The 22,925-nt window shown below is 35.5% G+C and overlaps 1 protein-coding gene across 1 annotated transcript in view; it reads right to left on the bottom strand.

Moving 5' to 3' along the window:
• Window positions 1-22,925, bottom strand: part of COG2 (component of oligomeric golgi complex 2) — an 81,425-nt gene that overhangs the window by 40,091 nt on the left and 18,409 nt on the right. Inside the window, exons 4-5 of the mRNA XM_001369291.5 lie at window positions 22,444-22,524; window positions 20,574-20,677 (exon numbers count right to left, since the gene is read on the bottom strand). Of these exons, the coding sequence (XP_001369328.1) occupies window positions 20,574-20,677; window positions 22,444-22,524 (185 nt within the window). The remainder of the gene's footprint in view (window positions 1-20,573; window positions 20,678-22,443; window positions 22,525-22,925) is intronic.

Here is a 22,925-nt window from a genome sequence, read left to right as displayed (position 1 = left end):
AGCTGAACTGGTGGGTTTCTCTGAACACTAGAATGTTGCTTGGGACAAATCTTGTGGTGAGTGGATAAAAGACTGACTGATCTCTCTCTCTCAGGGGCTTAAGTCTAGCCCTTTTTCTCATTGTTTCCTCTTACTCTCTCTCTCCCTTTCATTAATTCCTTATTTGTTTTAATTAAAATCTCCATAAAACCCAGCTGATTTGGGTATATTTAATATTTGGGAATTTTTCCCTGGCAAACACTTTATTTTTAATATAAAAAACATATCTTTGAGGTAACAGTTTATGCCAACCACTACTTCAAATATTACAGCACTAAGCACCAGGGATACAAAAAAGGGGCAAAAGACAACCCCTGCTCTCCAAGAGCTTATAATCTAAGAGAGAAGACATTAGAATTGAGAGGGGCTGGAAGAGGTCTTTTGTAGGAGATAGGGTTTTAGTTGGGACTTGAAGGAAATCAGGAAACACAGATGAAAAGGGTGAATAAAGAGGCATGGGTGACAATCAGAGAAAATTCTTGGAGCTAAGAGATGGAATACTTTGTTAGTAGAATATCCAGGGGAATAGTATTAATGGAGCAAAGGGTAGTTAAGTATACAAAGACCTGAAAGGTAGGAAGGGATGAGATTAAAGGACTTTGAATGTCAAGCAGAACATTTTGTATGTGCTTCTGGAGGTAATATAAACCACTGAAATTTGAACAGAAAGGCACCATGATTACTTTAGGGGATGAATGGAGAATGAATCAGTGAAGAAAGACAAGAGGCAGGCCGACCCATTAGCAGGTGATTGTAATAATTCAGGCATGAGGTAATGAGAGTACCAGAGTGGAAACAGTGTCAGAAGAGAGAAGGAAGTGTATTTGAGAGATGCTGCAAAGGCTGAAATCAACAAGTCTTGGTGACAGCTTGGATAAAAAGGTAGAGCGATAATGAGGAATCCAGGATGTCACCTCAGTTTCAAGCCTAAGGGACTTAAAGGATGGTGCTCCCAATATACTATACTAATGAATAAAGATGTAGGAAAGGGAAGACTTATGTTGGTGGCTCAGTGTTAGACTTGAACAAGAAGACCTAAGTTTGGATCCTGCCTCAGATCTACCTACATCTTTATTCTACTTTCTCCTGAAAACTGTCTACTCTTAAAATGTTTTATTTTAAGAAAATTAAAATGGCTCTCAAAATAGCAAAAATAGTGACCTAAAATTTGTTTTGCGTAGATGCCCACTTTTAATTGTTTATGAGGGCATGGTACAAATCTTCAATCTCATGAATAAAGGTGCTTAATAAATACAAAATAGAAAATACAACTTATAAATTGTAATCAAGTAGAAGTAATCAAATGTAAGGCACAACCTCATTTAAAGGATAAAAGAATTAAGCACAATGTAGATGTAAGATAATTTAAGAACAGAGAATTCACTAGGAACTAAGGCAGCCCATTACACTTTTTGAGAGCTTTTACTCTAATTAAGGTAAAACCAACTTTTTATGCAATGATTCTCATTCTGTCCTAGGCCAAGCAAAACAAATTAAATGTCTTTTTTATATGTGACAACTATTTTACCCTAAGTCTTCTGCAGACTAAGTACTTCAGTTGCCTTCAAATGATGTTTTATGACATGGTTTTAAGTCCCTGCATCATCCTAGTGGTCATTACTTAATTCTTGATGCTCTCCAGTGTGATACTATCCCTGCTAAATTTCTGGCACCCAGAACTGAACAAATAACCTCAGATTTGGTCTGAGTAGGGCATAATAACCTTTTTCACTCAGAGGATCATATCTTTGGATTTGGAAGGGCCATCGGGGACCATTGAACCAACTCTGAACACTATATGTATTAACATAGGCTAAAATTGCACTAGCCTTTTCAGTGCCCACATTATACTGATGACTTACAGTTACTTAAATCCTATCTTTTTCACATTTTTGCTTAAATGGTATTTCCCCATTCCTATCCTTTTTTTAAACCCAAATTTTCTATCTTAGAATCAATACTAAGCATAGGTTCCAAGGTAAAAGCCTGGTAAGGGTAGGCAATTAGGGGGCTAAAGGACTTACCCAGGGTCACACAGCTAGGAAGTGTGTGAGACCAGGTGTCAGTCCAAGATTTCATCTCCAGACCTGGCTTTCTATCTATTGAGTTGCCTAGCTCCCTCTCCATTCCTATACTTTTGCAATTCATGTTTTAAGTCTGAGTATAGTATTTTATTTATTAAGATGAATTTCATTAGATTTGGCTGAACCAACAGCAGTCATGGAGTTGGGATGTCCTGGGTTCATCTTGTTTCTGACACATAGTGGCTGGGTGATCCTAGGCAAATTACTTAGCTTCTCAGTGTTCCCTTCCTCAAATCTCTTGTACTATTGAGAAAATTAAAGCTATCCTATATAACTTTCTTATTGATTCTAGTTACAATTAATTGCTTTTGTCCTCTAACTGCTTCAGTGGTGGTTCTTTGTCTCTGAACTTAGTTCAGAATTCAGTTGGCCTGTAATAGGTTAAAGTTAAAAATCCAGTTCTTTCTGTAATCACTGAATACTTCTTCACTCAAGGAATTTAGGTTATCTTGGGGAATGTATGCACCACAAAGGAGTTGGGTCTTATATCTTTTCACCACCAAGCTGTCTTTCAAGGATGACTTTTTTGCTATGTTGCAGGCAGATTCAAACAATAAGCACTTCTTAGTTAAATATCAGAAGAAAGGGGTCATTGCTAGTCCCCATTAACAAACTTCCATACACACATACTTCCTCTGTGCTTTAGCTCAGTAACCCAACAAGTGGCCTTCAAAACCATATCACCTACCCTGTTTCTATTTTTTGTTCTATACTCGGCAAAAATTATAAAAGGGGAGCTAGCTTTTTGCTCGGGGTCTCTGGCATAAATGGAGGCAAGCCACTGCCCCATGCCCCTGTGGATCTGTGTAAAGGAATCTAGACTAACAGTGGGTGGGGGAAAGGGCATCTGGGAGTGGCAGTTAGGTCTTGGACTAGCACTTCCTGCCTGCTGGATTTGACTTGCTTCCTGGTGTTGGAGGATAGAAGAGCTTGTTCAGCCCAGTCTGGAGTGGCATGCTCTTCTTGGTTCAGCCTGAAGACATAGGCTTCTTAAAGTTAGAACTGTTCTTGTTTGCTTTCTGTCTACTGCTAAGATTCTGAATTAGATAAAGCAGGACTGATATAGAGTAGAGGGGAGTGGAAGAACCCTCTGCCAGCCTCTGGGCCTGGCCTCAACTCTGAAGCTAAGGAAAAAACTCCAATCCCAACTGATCATTAAACTTTATATTATTTGAATTCGCAGTCAGATAAGTGGACTATCTTTTCTGGTCATAGAGGGAGCTGAATTTCAGTTCAGTCATTCAACGACAAAACAGTCCTTATCAGACCCCTGCTGCTTCCTCTCAGCAGGGGGCATCTCTCTCCTTTGCTTCACAAGCAATATTCCTTCTCTCCCTTCAACTCCTACATACCCTACTAAAACCTCCCATTATCCCCCATTTTTTCAAATCCTCCATTTCCTTTCCCAATAAATATTACAGTTTTTGGCAAAGCCAGCTAGGTTTTCCAACCTATTTTGTCAAGAATTTGGGAAAAAGAAGGCAATTGAAGTTGTCAGAGAAGTTGGGCCTGCATACATTTCAAAAGCCTGTGTGACTATGAAAAGTAACCATTTTAAGAGCACTGTGGAGTGCAACTAATCTGCCTAGTGATACCACACCCAAAAGAAACCACTCCTCCTGAAGGGAGGAGGTGATTCTTAAAGGGCCAGACTTAAAAACATTTTTTCTGTTGCAAAAAGCTTTTCAAGATACAAGATTGCAAAGAAACTATTAGTTGCCATGGGTTATCTAGCCTGGATTGGATATTTCTTTTATATGATTTACAACTTATTTTTTGTCACAATTCTGGATTATATTTATTTTCTGCTTAGCATCTATGAAACTTTGCAATAGCTGAATATAAGTATGTATCGCTTGATTTCATTCATTCATTCACATATGCTGGAGCATTATTCTTCATAACCCAATTATACTATGCCCTAAAAAAAGGTGTGCATCTAATTTATGGAAAAAAGCAAAAGATAATGAAATGGCTGTGATGATTTTAGCCATAAAGGAGGAGATGATGCAACTAAAGGAAATGATGAAGCAACTGTGTGAAGAGAAACAATGTGGCAAAGGTATTAACACACAAGACATACCTAAAAATAACAATGTAGTTCAGCAAGAAAATACAGATGGGGCTGAAAGTGGAATACCAATATTGCCATTAAGAGATCAAACAAGCCTACAACCAGATAGCAGCATAATTTATATTAAAACACATAAACCACTTAAAACAGCTGACCTTGAAAGTCTGAAAAAAAGGATGCCTTCCTGGTTTTCAGAACTGATGAGATGTTTAAAAGAATTTAAAAGAGCAATTAGGCTTTATGATCCAGATTTCCAGGACACTGAAATTCTTCTCTCAGAATTATTTTCAAAAAGGGAAAAACAATAATTCATTGATGAAACAAGAAACAATCCAAATTTAACATCATGGCCAGAGGAAGGAACAGGCTTAGAGTTATCTAATAATGAAAATCTACATTACCTAAGAAAGGCCAGAGAAGACTTATTAGAGGCAATGAAAAGTTTTTCAAAAAGACCAGATACTTGGGGAAAATTTGAGAAATTGAGACGGGAAAGTGGGGAACATCCATCAAAGTTCCTCGATAGAGTGATTGAAGTAGCAGAGGATGTGCTTGGATTTGAAAATTTAACTGAACAAAATCTCCAACACATAAGGAGACAATTTGTGAAAGACAGTAACACACCTATTAGATCATAAACTTCAATTTTTTGAACTTCAATGCCCAGATTGGGAAACACTAAGTCTGGAAGATTTTAAGAAAAACTGCAACTTACATATTTTCAGGTCATAAAGAATTGCTAGAGAAAAAGGATGAAATAATAAAAGAGCTTAAAGCCAAGCTCAAGGAGGCAAATAGCTCAAGTAAATATAAAGAAATTGAAGAAATAAAAAATCTAGCCACTCTGCAATCATACAAACCCATACATAATTGCCAAGAAACAATATCAGTAGTAGAAAAGCCAAGAAATGATTTAAAAGACACTTCCCTGGAACAACCCGACATTAAAATTAACACTGATGGTTCGAGCATGATAGTTAATGGAGAAAGGTATACTGGAGCAGCAGTAGTAACACAAACAAAGACATTATGGTATGCATCCTTACCAAAGCATGTGAGCGCTCAAGGGGCAGAGCTAGTTGCTTTATTAAATGCTTTGCAAATCGGTAAAGATAAATGGGTCAATATTTACACAGATTCCCAGTATGCATTTTCAGTAATTCATGCCACAGCAGAAATTTGGAAACATAGAGGATTTTTGACAAGTGCAGGCAAAGAGATCGCATATGCCAAAGTAATAATGCAACTTCTTGAGGCTGTACAACTTCCCAAGGAAGTGGCAATAATCCACTGTAGATCACACACAGGGGCTAATGATTATGTGTCCTTAGGAAACCATAGACCTGACATTACAGCAAAATTTGGAGCTAGAGAAGGACCTTTACATGTATTGAATTTCTCAATAGTTGAACAGGACAATCTAACTAATGCCTATAATGAGCAGGAAATTCAATCAAGAATAAAGAACTCAGGAGCAAAACAAATAAGAGGAATATGGTTTTCACAACTAGGCAAGCCCATCCTGCCTAAAAATTTATTTTATCACGTGTGCAATGCAATATATGCACAAGGACACTGTGGAACCCAAGCTGTGGTTGATTCAGTGAGACGATTTTGGACTGCACCAGGAATATCCTCATATGCCATAAGAGTTTGTCAAAAATGTAAGATCTGTATGCAGTTCAATCAGGGAGTTTATAAGACCAAAGGGTTAGGAGGTCATCCCTTAGCATATACTCCATTTGAATGCATACAGATAGATTTTATCAATATGCCAAAAGACAAAGTGTTTAAGTATTGTCTTGTCATCATAGACAGACCGACTAGATGGCCAGAAGTTTTTCCTGCCAAAAAGAACAACGCAGCATTTGTGGTCAAAATCCTATTAAAAGAAATCATACCTAGATTTGGGATTCCCTCAAAATTGGACTCAGACCATGGAAGTCACTTTACTCAGTCAATATTACATGAAATTTATAAAAATCTAGGAATACAAGCAACATACCACACACCATATCATCCCCAAAGTTCAGGGCAAGTGGAGAGATTAAATAAAGACATTAAAACATTGATAGGAAAATTTTGTGCAGAAACACACCAAAAATGGACATTCTGCCATTAGTTCTGTTCCATCTTAGAACAGACCCAGTGGAGATTTGCACATCTCTCCATTTGAGATGCTATATGGACACGCAATTTGGCAAGGAAGGACTTGTAAACTAGCTTACATTGACATGATAGGTGGAGATTGTCAATTAACAAAATATATACAAGCTTTACAGACAAGAATAGCAGAGTTGCATGAAATGGGCTTTATACAACAAACAGTACCCCTGGATTACAATTTGCACAACATCAAAACAGGAGATATAGTATACTTAAAAAATTTCAATAGAAAATTGGCTACAGACATAAAATGGTCTGGACCACATGAAGTTTGCTTACTACCCCAACAGCTATAAAAGTTGCAGGGAAAGACTCATGGTTCCATTGTTCCCCTGTAAAACCAGAAAAATTCGGCACCACTGTAACAGACATAGAAGATAATTAGACAACAGATAGGGCTGAGAAATGAAAACAAAAACTGATTAACATAAAAAGTACACTACAAAGAAATAATAGTGACACAATGTTCGTGACAACTTTCCAACCCAGAGGAAAAGCATCCCAGAGGAAAAGATTTTAAACAAGACCAGAGGAAAAGCATCAAGAAAAGATGCTAGAGACAAGAAACAAAGAGGAAAAGCTGAAATGGACAGCTAAGACTTTGAACTTTGTAAACTTGTTCAATAGCTACTAGAGAAATGAAACAAAAAAAAAAGCTGAAATGGACAGCTAAAACTTTGAACTTTGTAAATTTGTTTATATAAGAAGAGGACAGATCAAAAACGAGACTTATATGTAAGACTGAGTGTGTTGAAAAAATAAAAGTAATTTCACATATTAAGGAAATAGCACGCATCACTACATAACATGGAAGAAGAGATCCATCAGTCGACATGAGAAGTGGAAATCTGAAGAAACTTGATAAGTATTAAATCAACACAACACTATTAGACACAAAACACAAAATCAAAAACTGACATATTGAGAGACCTTGTTTATACAAACAAGTGTCTGAAATTGTATTTATGCAAAATGTAAATATGTATATAGTTAGTTCCATAAGGTCTTAGGCAAATAGAAAGATCAATAGATATTTCTATTTGACTGACATCATGATGTTGAACAATATATATTGTTGTATTATATGTAAATAATTTTTATAAATAATGCATTAGTTTTAGTTAACTTACAGTAAGTAGTATTAGCACTAAGATTCAAATTTCTTTTAATAGTTTTGTTCAACATTTATTGTACTGAATTTATTGTAAAACCCTAAAACTACCCTTACCCAAACTTTTCTGCAAAGAATTCCTTAGAGTAGATTTAGTAAATTGGTAACCATAATATAAATAAGTGACCTTGGTAAGGCCACAACAAAAAAAGGGGACGATCGTGGAAAGGAATCTAGACTAATAGTTGGTGGGGGAAAGGGCATCTGGGAGTGGCAGTTGGGTCTTGGACTAGCACTTCCTGCCTGCTAGGTTTGACTTGCTTCCTGGTGTTGGAGGATAGAGGAGCTTGTTCAGCCCAGTCTGGAGTGGCATGCTCTTCTTGGTTCAGCTCGAAGACATAGGCTGCTGAAAGTTAGAACTGTTCTTGTTTGCTTTCTGTCTATTGCTAAGATTCTGAATTAGATAAAGCAGGACTGATATAGAGTAGAGGGGAGTGGAAGAACCCTCTGCCAGCCTCTGGGCCTGGCCTCAACTCTGAAGCTAAGGAAAAAACTCCAATCCCAACTGGTTATTAAACTTTATATTATTTGAATTCGCAGTCAGATAAGTGGACTATCTTTTCTGGTCAAAGAGGGAGCTGAACTTCAGTTCAGTCATTCAACGACAAATAGCCCTTATCGGACCCCTGCTGCTTCCTCTCAGCAGGGGGCATCTCTTTCCTTTGCTTCACCAAGCAATATTCCATCTCTCCCCTCAACTATAAACCTTAAAATTTCTTAGACTTATGAATGTTGGAAATTTCCCCATTGGGAAATTTCATACTTAAAAAAAATCTCCTACTGATAGTAAGAACTCTATTGGAATATGAAACTCCTTGGCATGGGAGGATCCTCTCCTCCCTACTTAAGACTACTTTAGGACAGAAACCTTTTGCTAAACAATGGAAAGGGCTTTGACCTATGCTTAAGCATAGAACAGGAAGTTCTTTGAGTCATGATTGATTTTAGAATTGATACAATAGAGATACTTGGAATGACAGAACAAGGTCTTAGAAACTACAATCTCCACCCTACTCCGAGTGACAGGATTTAGGAAGGGCTGCAGCAAAGATCAAGATTTAGTTATTTGAGAATATGACCTTCAACAGACATGTGCAAAGGAAACAGACCTCTGGGCAGTCCTGGGTTAAGCTAGAGCCACCATTGACACAGGGGAGACATTGACAGTGATTGGTAGACGTGAGAACTGAGGGGAGGGGACGTAGATGGTTTCCTTAAAGATAGCGGGGTCTGAGGACAGAAGGAGGAGGTTTTGCTCTGAGGGGGGATGCTCTGAAGGAGTCTGAGAGGAGAGAGGTCCTGGAGGGAGAGCTGCTGGAGAGGTCTTGAAGGAGGCTGTGGAAGGAGAACTCAGGAGGAGTCAGGAGGAGAATTCTCTGGAAACATTTCTTGAAAGGAGGCTCTCTTGAAGGTGGCATGAGAAGCCATACCTAGAGAGATCTTGGGTGAGTGATAAAACCAACTGACTGATTTATCTCTTAGGACTGAGGTCTAGGTTTTATTGGCTTGAGACCCTTCATTCTTATTCCTTTCTTACTTTCTCTCTTTTTCTATTGATTAATCAGTGTATTATAAATTAAATTTCTCTATAAAACCCAGTTGGCTTGGGCATATTCATAAATTGGGAATATATTCCCTGGCGACAATCTTATATTTATATAAAACCAAGACACAGTAGAAAACATATTTCAGTGGTCATAATTGTTATATATATCTCCCTTGCTCCCAACTATTTTAATTATCACAGTTTATGGCTCCCACTCTCTTATCTACAACAATTTAATGCTCAAAACTATTATAAATCTAACACAACTCCTACATACCCTACTACAACCTCCCATTATCCCCCATTTTTCCAATCCTCCCCATCCTTTCCCAATAAATATTACAGATCAGAGAAATGTGCTTCAGTTTACCTTTTTGTTAAATGCTATCCATGATACTGCTCTTCAGATCTCTTCTGTTTACAATTTCCTAACTTGAATATGATAATTTATATGTGTGTATAAATATATGTCTTATTGCACAACAGGACTGAAAAAATACTTGAAGGTAAGGACTATGTTAATTTCCATTTCTGTATCGTTAATACCCAGCATAGTATCTTGCTTATGGTAGTAAATATGCCATAAGAGACAGTTTCCAGATTAGGGAAGGAGAAGAAGAAAGTCAAGAGGATTTCAGCAAAAGGGATTAAAAGGTAGAAGAGGAACTAGGTCACTATCATTAGAATGATTATTTTATTTGACACATTACAAATCCTATCAAAGGAAACTTAATACATAGTATATTTATTGCAGAATTATTAAAAGCAAGATAAAATTACAATTTGTTACATTTAACACCATGAGGCCAGTTACTCCAGTACCACTTGTGGTTGCTACAAGAATTACTTATAATAAGCAATTAAGTCCTAAAACAGCAGTCACTTTAGAACAGAAATATAGGAGACGTAGTAGTTTGATAAAGCTTTGATTTCCTAATATCCTGTTTGAAAATGTTTCTATTCCCCAAACTCCTCCCTTTTGAAAAAAAAAATGATATAATGGATGTTTTCTCTTGGTTTTCATGGCCACAGACCTCATCCTTACTGGCCAGTCCAGAAGGTTATAAATCTTTGTATATTTAGTTAAGATGATCCTCAGAGAACTGACTCAATTTGTCACTGGAATTCCATTTAGAGATTACTCAGTAGAATCTGACAGAGCTTGAAAGGTATGAATGGGATATGGACAATCACTAACTCTTTAAATTAGATCATCTGGGTCCAAACTTAGTCTAAAGCTAAAAAAGCTTCAGTATGTGCATCTATGAAATGAGATGGCTACACTGGATAGTCTCTGAGATTCCTTCTAGCACTAGATCAATAAATTTATGATCTAAAGCATTAGAAAAACAAACTGCACTGATGAAATCACAGATATATTAAAGGAAGGAATATTTTAAAACACTATTGTCTTTCATTTACTTCCAGACATGTTTTTAAAAAACAGATTTTAGTTTTTAAAAAAATATACATCATCTATAATTCTCCCTGCATCAACAAAATCAATGCAACTAAGATTAAAAGGCAAACAATAAAATGGGGTAAAAAGTCTTTATAGGAAGTGTTTCTGACAAAGATCTCATTTCTCAAATATATAGAGAACTGAATTGCATTTATAAGAGTACAAAGCAATCCCCCAACTGAAATACAGTCAAAGGATATGAATAGGCATTCTAAGAAAAAGAAATTAAAATTATCTATAGTCATGAAAAAATACTCCAAATCACTATGGATTAGAGGAATGGAAATCAAAACAACTCTGGGGTACCATTTCACATCTATCAGATTGGTTAACATGACAAAAAAAAAAGGAAAATGATAAATGCTGAAGGGGAGATGGAAAAATTGGGAAATTGATACACTGATGGTGGAGTTGTCAACTGATACAACCATTCTGGAGAGCAATCTGGACCTATGCCCAAAGCTCCATAAAATACTGCATATACCAGCAATACTATTATTAGGCCTGTATCTCAAAGAAATTAAAGAGAAGGGGAAAAGGACCTACTGATATATAAAAATGGTTATAGCAGCATTTTGTGTGACGGTAACTGTATGACTGTAATGGAATACTATCATAGTATACGAAATGGCAAAGAAGATAATCACAAAAAACCCGTAAAGACATATGAAGTGATGCAAAGTGAAGTGAGCAGAATCAGGACAACATGGTATATGGTAACGATAATGTTATGATTATCACCTGTGAATGACTTAACTATTAACAACAATGCAAGAATCCAGGACAATTCCAAGGGACACATGATAAAATAAGGCATATTCACCATCGAAGAAGGAACAGATAGAGTCCAAATATAGATTGAAACATGCCCCAAATATAGATTGAAGCATGCCATTCTTCACTTTTATTTTCCCCATGAATTTTTCTCTAGTGTAAGCAATATGTGTTTTGTTTTACATAATGAACATGGAAATATGTACTTTATGATAACATATATAACAACAGTAAGTGAACATGTTACTTGCCCTCTTCGAAGGGTTGAGGTAGAAATGTCAGAAAATGAGTATTAAAAAGTTATGTCAACATGTGACCTGGAAATTTTTTTTTAAATTCACCTCTAATTTTCTAATTTTTCTTATATTTTCCACAATTCCTCCAAGATCACTGACTATAGCTCAATGAGTGATTTGCAAGATCTTTTCAGTGTCCTGCATCTAAGCTGGCAAAAAAACTTCTTTTAAAGTTGCTAGATGCTATATTACTATCTTCTCACATATCTTGGCCTTCAAATCTTTTCAGACACAAAATCATTCTCAGACAAATATGGAAACAAAAAAGCATTTGAATAATTCTGCTTTCTCTCAGCTCGCAAGCAATTTCCCCCATTTACTTCAAATCCAGTTCCCCAACCTGCCTTTTTTTTTCTCCTTACTGTTAATATACCTAAAATTGTCCATTTTTTTTCCCTGAAAATTTTCTCAGGAATCAGCTCAATGTGGGCTTTATCTTCTCTGATAAGTATTACAGCTCCACAACAGTCATCTGTACTGCGCTGTGCCTATGTGCTCCAGTTTTCTATCTCTTATATCTGACCTCCTAGAATATGACCTAGAAGACCTTTATATTAACTGAGTCTATTTAAATCCCTGACCTCAGGGACATGAATAGGCAATTTTCAGATAAAGAAATCAAAACTATCAATAAACACATGAAAAAGTGTTCTAAATCTCTTATAATCAGAGAGATGCAAATCAAAACAACTCTGAGGTATCACCTCACACCTAGCAGATTGGCTAACATGACAGCAAATGAAAGTAATAAATGTTGGAGGGGATGTGGCAAAATTGGGATATTAATACATTGCTGTTGAGGTTGTGAGTTGATCCAGCCATTCTGGAGGGCAATTTGGAACTATGCCCAAAGGGCGCTAAAAGACTACCTACCCTTTGATTCAGCATAGTACTGCTGGGTTTGTCCCTAAAGAGATCATAAAGAAAAAGACTTGTACAAAAATATTCATAACTGCCTTCTTTGTGATGGGAAAAAATTGGAAAATGAGGGAGTGTCCTTCAATTGGGGAATGGCTGAACAAATTATATCTATTGCTGATGGAATACTATTGTGCTGAAAGGAATAATGAACCGGAGGAATTCCATATGAACTGGAATGACCTCCAGGAATTGATGCAGAATGAAAGGAGCAGAACAAGGAGAACCTTATACACAGAGACTGATACACTGTGGTATAATCAAATGCAATGGATTACTCTACTAGTAGCAATACAACAATCCAGGACAATTTTGAGGGACTTATGAGAAAGAACACTATCCACATTCAGAGGAAGAACTTTGGGAATAGAATCACAGAAGAAAAACAACTGTTTGATCACAAGGGTTATGATTGGGGATGTAGACTCTATATAATCACTCTAGTGCAAATATCAATGCCATTAATTCAATGGTATGGAAATGGTTCTTGATCAGTGACACATGTAAAACCTAGTGGAACTGCGAGTTGGCTACAGGAGAGGATTTGGGGGAGGACTGGGAAAGAACATGAATCTTTTAACCATGGAAAAATATTCTAAATTAATTAATTAAAATAAGATTCCCCCCCTCCCCAATAAATAAATAAATAAATCCCTGACCTCAAAATTATACATTAGAATGTTTTTTAAAAGTAAAATATCAGGAAAGCTGATTGATCTGGAAAAGAAACTTATCAGAGATCTTTAACTCTCAATTGAGAAACAATATTTCTTCTCCCCAAATCAGCTCAACAATGACATAACTATAATTTTTAAAAGTAAGAGGCTTTTGAATGATTCACCTTGACTATATTAAGCTATTGAACCAATGAGAAGGAAGAAATTCCTGTCACAATTTCAGTTAATGGAAATTAAGGTGGCATGGAAATGAAAATCCTTGAACTGAGTGATCATAGAGGGATGGCTTTAGGAAAATAATTTCCCAAGGATGTGGCAATAATTAAGTGATTATTGTCCTCTCTGATGAAGCAAACTGTTAACTTAACTGTTACCTAATCTTTATACCTTTGATCCCTTTCAACTATGAAATATAGTTGAATAAGAATCCTATAAATTAGGCCTTCAAAATGACTTCCTACAATGCCCAAAGGGTGCTAAAAGACTATCTGTCCTTTGATTCAGTCATACCACTGCTGGGTTTATACCCCAAAGAGATAAGAAGGAAAAAGACTTGTACAAGAATATATTCATAGATGCACTCTTTGTGGTGGCAAAAATTTGTAAAATGAGGGGATGCCCTTCAATTGTGGAATGGCTGAACAAATTGTGGTATATGTTGGTGATGGAATACTATTGTGCCCAAAGGAATAAGGAACTGGAGGAATTCCATGTGCACTGGAATGACCTCCAGGAATTGATGCAGAATGAAAGAAGCAGAACCAGGAGGACATTATACACAGAGACCGATATACTGTGGTACAATCGAATGTAATGGACTTCTCTAATAGTGGCAAGGCAGTGATCCTGAACAACTTGGAGGGATTTACAAGAAAGAACACTATCCACATTCAGAGGAAAAACTGTGGGAGTAGAAACACCAAAGGAAAACAACTGCTTGATTAAATGGGTCAATATGACTGGGAATGTAGACTCTAAATGATCATCCTAGTGCAAACATCAACAACATCGAAATAGGTTCTGATCAAGGACACATGTAAAACCCAGTGGAACTGTGTGTTGGCTATAGGAAGGGGTGGGGGGAGGGAAGGGAGGGAAAGAATATGATTCTTGTATCCAAGGAATAATGTTCTAAATTGACTAAATAAAATTTTCAAAAATAAAAAGACTTCCTAGGAAGAAATTCTATGGCATGAGTTCTGTCAGTTAGGACATTTCTTGCTTTCAATAGAAAAATGCTAAGATTTGGAATAATCTAAAAAAATAAAAATAAAAATTGTCTCTGTATACTTGTGTCTATAGTGCAGAGTCAGAATCCTCTTTGACAGTTCTGATGATTACTATTTTAAAATATAGTTAGTGAATTCTGTTGTCATTCCATCCCTATAAAGTATCCCTTTGGTAATTTGACAGGTGTAGCACTAAAAGTATAAATTTACTGAGTCATATTTCCATCTTTATTATATATTGCCTCTGCTCAATCATGAGACATGGCTATCAATTTTTGAGTGCTCATTTCTTTCCATTTTTGTAACTGTATTTATGTCCTGAGTATCTTGTTAGATTCTCCTACTTTCTTGAAGATACTAATTATCTCAATCATTTTTCAATTCACTAGGGTTTTCTTGAAAAAACAAACAACCATCTTGTTAAATTTAAAAAGGGATGACAATCTTTCTCACCTCCAATATCTAATCAGTTGCCAAGTCCTGTCAATTCTACCTTCCTAATTTTAACTTGAACCCCCCCCCCCCAGCCCCAGTGCAGACCCTCATCACCACATCTGGACTACTGCAATAGGCTGTTGGCTGGTCTCCCTGATTCAAGCCTCTCCCTACTCAGGTTCATCTTCTACTCAACTGTCAAAACTTATCTTCCTAAAGAACAGGTCTGAAGTGGAACATGTCTTCTCCAGCAGGTTACCCTATTATCTCCACTCTCTCATATACCTTCAGTCTCTCCCTGATACACTGTGGTGTTTATGTGACAGGGTCAACAACATTTTTAACTGCTATAATGCTTTCTGTGCTTGAGCTCTATATTCTATATTTTTTCTAAAAAATCCATAGTTTTACCTTTTTGTATTGCATAACTGCAATACAAATGAAACTATACTGCTTGCTATGAAATAACAGGAATATTAAGCTCTTTCTAAGCATAAAGCACTATCCCAAGTATTGGAAATACAAAGAAAAAGCAAAAATATTCCCCACCATGAAAGCATGCACTTATCTTTGTTAGGAACGTTGTGCATTTAAAATTTGTTGCCTGAAATACCATGGATGAAAACTCATATCATCCCACCTACAGCAGCTAGGTAGTACAGTGAATAGACTGCTGAAATGGGAATCAGGAAGACCTGAGTTCAAAGTTACTCTCAAAGCAGCTATGTGACCTTTGGCAAGCCAAATAACTTGTCTGCCTCAATTTCCTCAATTGTAAAATGGGTATACTAATAGTGCCTATACACCAAGACTGTTGTGAGACTCAAATAAGATCTTTATAAAACACTTTGTAAATGTTAACTATTGCTATAATTATGAGTAAATCACTGGTTTTTTTTTTGTTGTTGTTGTTTAACTAAACTGCAGAATAGAAGGGGTGTAGAAAAGGCAAGAGGGAAGGAAGTAGATGGAGGAGAATGTAGTGATCCATAATCAAATTAATATTGAACAAGAGAAAAATATCTCCTGTAGTTTTCTCAGGAAGAAGATCAAGGAGAAAATGAGCGAGGTGGAAAAGGAATGGATTGAAACAGGAAAAGAAAAAGGAAATCTCAATTCAATGTTGAGAAGGATTCTTCAAAAGAATACTATCATGAAGCAAGACAGATATTTTTAAATTGGGACTTTATGTGGGAATAAACTGTAAAGATTTGGTACTTAGAAAAATGTCTACCTCTGAAAGTGTTTGCTACCATGGGCAACATTCTGCCTCAAGAGAAGGGAATTAGGGTTCCTGGAACCAGGAGAAATCAGAAAGGGTTTAATTCCTACAATAGGAAATATTTCTATACTTTCTATCTCTATGACTTGTGTTATTTTGTTTTACTCTTAAGTTCAAGGAGAGAAAGGGAAAGATGTAAAAGGCAAGAGAAAGTTATGAAGAAGTTATGAAGTAGGAACTCAAAAAAAGCTACATTAGAAGGTTTAATTCAAGAAGAATACAAGGCTAAAGAATTATAATTAAGTACAACTACCATGACCTAGAAAAGAGAAAATTGTTAATTGGGCCCACTACAAATTTATGGTGCTGGGCCCTTCCTGTTGCAAGGCAATCCTTTTATATCTCCCTAATTGATGCTCTATATATACAGAGGTCTTCCTCCTTAAAACTCCCCTAACTATGCCTTCCCTCCCTCCTCTCCATTGGAGATCCTGTCTCATATTTTACTGAAAAAACTGAGGCCATTCACCAAGTGATCCTTCTTCCCTCCACTTCATTTCACATCAACCCAATCTTCCTTTACACTCCTGTCACAAATGAAGAGGTGACCCTGGGAAATTCTCCTACATATACAAAAATTAACCTATATCCAATTCCATCCAGTCTTCTCCAACAGATTACCCTATCACCTCTACTTTCTCACTTATCTTTAATCTTTTCTGGTCTATTGGTTGATTCCTATTGCCTACTAACATGTCTCAAAAAACTTAATCCTTTGAGAAGGCTTTCACTTACTTTCCTCTCACTGTCTTCCTAATACTGTGCAGTCTGACTTCAGCTCTCATCATTCAACTAAAACATCTCTCCAAAGTTACTGACAATTTCTTAATCTACAAATTTAATGGCCTTTTCTCAGTCTTCAGGCTTCTTGACTACTCTGCAGGCTCTGAAACTACTGACCACCACCTTCTCTTTGATACTCTTTTCTCTTTAGGTTTTTGGGTCGCTGCTTGAAACTGGTTCTCCTGGTTCTCCTACCCATCTGATTACTCTTTCTCAGTCTCCTTTGTTGGGTTTTCATCCAAGTCATTCTCACTAATTGTGGGTATCCCATAGGACTTTCTGTCCTGGGCCCTCTTTTTCTTTTATACTATTTCACTTGGTGGCTGAAAGTGAGAAGATAAGAACCTATGGAAACAGAAATACTTTGAAGTAGGTTAAACAAAACTAAAGAGTTAAAGTACTATTTTTTATATAGAGAGGAAAAATCTTAACTTAGAAAAAAATTAGAGACAAATGGAGAAAAATAGAATCCTAATTCCTAACTTTCCAAAAGCAATAAACAATTTAATAAATGAATAAAGAGTGACAGTTTTTAAGAAAAAAATTCAACAAATTGTTACTTCCAAGAAACTCAACTAAAAATCAAAGATATATGGAGAAAGTATATCTTCCTCAAGTGGGGTAAGAGGGGATCTTTGGTTTCTCACTTAAGAAAATAAAAATAACCTAAGGCCATTCACCTGGTACCTACCAGACCCTGATAAGTATCCCAGGTTAAACAGTACTTTTGCTTTCATCTCTGAAATCAGGCATTACAGATAAATGTCTAGCTTAGGCTTAGATAACTCTAGGGCATCTGACATCACAGATAATTGCCCTCTTAACTATTTTTGAGTAAATCAAAAAACATATCCTCCTATCTCCCCTCAACCAGTTATTGTGCCCAAAGCTCTTCAAATGTATATAGAGAAATGGAAATAGTAAATGAAACTATTTTGCTCCCCTCATCCTGAAACTCCCAAACAGTACGGAGCAACTTTAACAGTCAGATGGGCTGTTTCCCATAAAAAAAAAAAAAGGAAAGCTGGGAATCCAATTTCAGAGCTTTCACATGACCCAAATCTACAGAACTGTCTCACCACTGCTCTAATCTAGACTCAAATTTGAAGGCCTGTAACATCCCAAGACAACCACTTATAAAAAATATCCTCAAATAAAATATCTCTGTACATTTAAATATGATGTATGGCCTTACTTTTCCCTTCCCTAATGTGAAAATTTGGACCACCAACTAATCATATGGAGAAACATTTGCCACCAAATGAAAGCACTGAAATGGATGGGAGGAACTGACAAATCTCTTTGTCATTTGTTCTACTCAGTGAATGCTTACTATGTGCCAAGACCCATTTAAATAATGAAAATGAGAAGAAAGGTAAAAAGTCCTTGCCTTTTAGGTGGTCCCATTCTAAAGGGGGAGAAAGTCTGAGAAACAAAACAGGTTGGTAGAGAAAAGTTCTCCATTGCCTCTAAAATGAAAAACGAATTCTACATTCTGATGTTTTAATGGCATTTACAATCTTCCTCTTGTAATTACTCTGTACCACTTTGTATTAAATTACTTGTGCACATGCTGTATTTCTCCCTAATGGAATGTAAACTGCTTAAGGACAGGAATGGGGTTTCATTTTGATCTTTGTATCCCTATCATTCTACATTTAATATTTGATAAACTAAAGTAAAATACATTATTTTATTTTTCTTATGATAAAACAATGTCTTCAAAATTGTGAGTCCAAACTTATAAAAAGATACAAATTTTCAAATGACAACACAATTTTCTTCCTTTCCAACCAATCCTGGTGACTCCTCAATCTGTAATATTTCTCTGCAAGACATGTCACTTCCATCTATTGTCAAGTTCCTTCTGAGGACTCTATTTTGTACAAGGGCCTCAATCAGTCTTAATTCTCCCTGCCTGGCCTTTTTCTGACTTCTGGACTTCAAAACCACACCCCTATGCAAGGTACCTTCGTCTCCTCTCCCCACCTTTTGTATGTTGTCTTACTCTATTAAAATGTAATCCTTTTCTTGAAGGAAGGAATTTCTTTTTCCCTCTTGTATTTGTGCCCCTGTGTGGATACTGAATTGGAATAGTTTTATTCTACAAATAACCTGATATGCAAAACCAACATTAATGTTAAACAGCACTGATTATGTGAAAAAATATTTCAACAGCCAGCACAAAATTGCCATGCTGTTTGATAATCAAAGTATAAATTCATAGTTTGGCTCTGTTTCAGTCAAGAACCATCCTATGATGGTCCACAGTCTTTGGAGTGAAACCAACTTTCTGAAGTAATTGGCACAGAGATCATGTGGGACCTGGCTAGACCAAATTTCCAACCATACTAAAATTCAAATCTTCCAACTTTAGGCAAACTGATCTATTAACTGTTGCCTGAATATATTTTATGCATTTTTACTTTCTCAACTATGCTCTCACATCTTTAAAGTCTAACTCAGTTATATCTATTCTAGGTTCACTGACCAACTCAAGTAATAACTTTCTTCTCCAAATTCTGATAGAATTTATTCTATGTACCACTTTCCTGATATTTATGATTATCCTGCTTGATATTATACTGTCAGGAACATATTTTGCTTCTCAAAGCAAAAGAGAGAGAGAGAGAGAGAGAACTCTTAGGATCAACAATATAATATTAGAAGGAATAAACACAAAATTGCTATGATTCAAATGTCAGGCTAATTTTAACAAGGATCCCTAAGTCACTCATCCATAAGTCTGAGTGGTTGATAACTATATATCTTATGCTAATTTTTCACTTTCCCATTTTTATTATTTCATTTTTCACAACATTTAGTTGTGATTAGCAGGGATTCTTAACTTATGTGGATAGATTTCAGGGGGTCTATGAACTTGGATGAGGAAAAAAAATTTCCATTTCAATATAATTTGTTTCCTTTGTTATCCTCTATTTTATGTATTTAAAACTGTTATTATGAGAAAGAGTCAAGATATACTTTAAGAGACTATAAAAGGGTTCAGGAGACACAATAGAAGTTAAAACCCCTGTTCTAATGTTATAATCTTTTAACAATCTCTTTTAAATGATCTAGCAGAGATAAGCAAAAATGTTTAAGGTATACATTATGCCTATTAAATTTGTAATAGTTGCCCACATGCCAATGGATTTAAAAATTTATTTGAAAAGCTTTTATATCTCATTCTAAATGTTTTTAAATCAGTAATATATCTAGAATATACTAGTCTAAGAAATGTATATTATGTCCCAAAGGTCAACATGGACTATATATACATCAAAAGGTGAAATTTCAGAAACTGAGCCCTTGTAGCAAAAATATTTATTCTGATACCTGAAGTTAGGGTACTGAAAGTGTAAGAACTTCTAGGATGATTATAATTGCTATGAAAGTTGGGGCATAGGAGATAAGTTCCATAATTCAAGTAAATATGTTTTAAAACACTGATCATTTTATCTAAATGTTATAACCTGGCCTTTTAACACAATGATTTCTAAAAGTTCATGTGAGTCCATTTTGTTCTTTTTCAGTAAATCACAACTTTTAAAAATTATGATAAGCTACTTATTATTGACATTGTAGTTTAAGAAAATTCATGGGTATGAATGGAAAAACTGTCTTACACATTTACCTGCTTGCTTCTAATGAAGATGTTTCCTTAGAATTTTGGGAATTTAATATTTTTTCAATTTTCTCAACTGAGCGAATAACTTGAATAAGTCTCAAAACACACATCTGTAAAGAATGAAGCAAAATATTAAGAAAGGAACCTCTTCATCATATTTTATATTTGCTACCTTATTTCCTGGGCTTAAACTCTAAACAAGACTTAAAAGTAGTGTTTGTTCAGTCAAAACTTCCAGGATATGAATGGTTTTCTATGTATTAAAATTTATCACTGAAAACACACAAAAAATTAAGATAGACTTTCTGGAACAAATACATCATCTTGATTTTTTACAGCACAATATAGGAGGCTTATTGCAGCAAATACTGACATTTCTTATTCCTCAAATTTTTATCCTTGCTCTTTTACCCCTCCATTTTCTAACCATGAACTGTCTTTTTGCTGTCTTACTTTTCCTAAGCTCACTAAATTTTACTTGCTTTTTAAAAAAAGATCTTTCTTTATGTATATATGCACTAAGTATATATCAAAAGCCTGAACATATGCAATCACATTCACAAACAGTGAACAGACATAATTTTATAGATAATACATATCATATTAAGTTTAAGCATTTTCAAAATTGCTAAAACAGGATAAAGAGGAGCATAGAAGAATACTTTGAAGAGATGGGTAAAAACGGCTACTTCTTTACAAAAGATAACTTTTGTATCATGGATAAATGCTAATAAGAACAGAATGATCACAAATAATTAGAGAGAAAAAAGTCTCTCAAGGAGGCATTTTCCTCTCAACTTTAGGGAAATTTACAATTTAGTGCAAGTATGCATGTATGTATGTATGTGTGTGTGTGTGTGTTTATACATATACACTTTTTTTTTCTTTTTTGGAGGAGAAGTGTTGAAAAGGAGGCTCCAGACCTGTTATTTCATTGATGTAGAGAACTTCCAGAGAGAAAATTCCCTTTACCAATGAATTTTTTTATCCATTATGTCACACTTTTTAGACCTACAGCATCTATTTTTTTCCAGGTCCTACCCAGGCTGGAAACCTTTTAGCTTCTGAGATGAGATTAGATTATGGGCATTCAGGTAGTATATTAAACATTATCCTGATGAACAAATTCTTTGTGAAAAAATTGTTTATAGCATAGTGTGGTGGAAAGATCCCTGGATTAGGATGGCAGACTTGAGGTCTATTTCTAGCTGTGCGTTTATATAACTGTAGATGATTCATTTAATATATTATTCCATTTCTTCATCCATAAAGTTAAGAAGTCAGTACTATGCTAACTCCACAGATATGTCACTTAACCTCTCTTTGTGTCAGGTTTTTCATGTGTAAAATGGGACATTTTTTGCTGTACTTACTGCAGAGAGTTGTCAGCCCAATATAACTGTTAGCTATTATCATTCTTACTAGAAAGAATAGTGGCCTGAGAGGAAGCCTAGTTTCTAGTCTAAGTCAGATCTGCCAAGTTGTGTGATCTTAGGCAAACCACTTAATATCTCTGAGCCCAGACATTTTTATATGTGAAACTGAGACTTGGATTAGATGATTTCCAAAACTCTCTAATTTTACGATCTGACTAGTTTACTTCAGAAAGTTGATGGAAATGTAAGAAGAAACCCATGAAAAATAATGTATAAAGGAAAAGATTCTGAAAATATAAGCTTAGTTGGGTGGTAGTGACAAGTCAAAGACTGCTATCTTTAAAAAAAAATTATATATATATATATATATATATATATATATATATATATGTTTAAAGACCAGATGGATAAGTTAACAAAGTAATAAGAAAATAGCTAATAAATGTCCTTGCTACTTAGAAGGGCTTTTTTATACTGGTGGTTTATATATTTGCATATACCTTTTTTCTTCTGATATCCTCTTGTTTAGACATTCGCTCATCAACTGCCCGAATTCCATCACTGACAGTTGACTTAAGGCTCTTAAAAAAGAAGAGAGCAAAATAAGTGAAACAAAAACCCATGACTGGAACAAATGAGGCAAAATATTAAAAGCTTTTTGCTTATTCAATTGTGTAAGTATGCCCTGAATATCTATCAGGTCTGTGCCAAATAGTATGAGAACACAAGATATAAGCTTTATAAAACTGAACATTGATACGACAGGCAATAGCAAGGTAATTTAAGTTATAGGACAAGGATGCTATATAAAAGGTGTTTTAAGAAATTAAGAATGATGGGGTGAACACTGGAATAGATCAGCAGAGAAAAGGAATTAGTAGACTATTTTGATAATCCTTGTGGGAGGTAATTAAGATCTGAACTACAGTGAACAAGATGAAAGGAAGACTCAAAAGTACTTCATTACTAGACATAAAGAGAA

The sequence above is a fragment of the Monodelphis domestica genome, chromosome 2 (genome assembly GCF_027887165.1).
Source record: "Monodelphis domestica isolate mMonDom1 chromosome 2, mMonDom1.pri, whole genome shotgun sequence".
Classification (NCBI taxonomy): domain Eukaryota; kingdom Metazoa; phylum Chordata; class Mammalia; order Didelphimorphia; family Didelphidae; genus Monodelphis; species Monodelphis domestica.
This window is presented reverse-complemented; position numbering and strand designations above follow the sequence as displayed.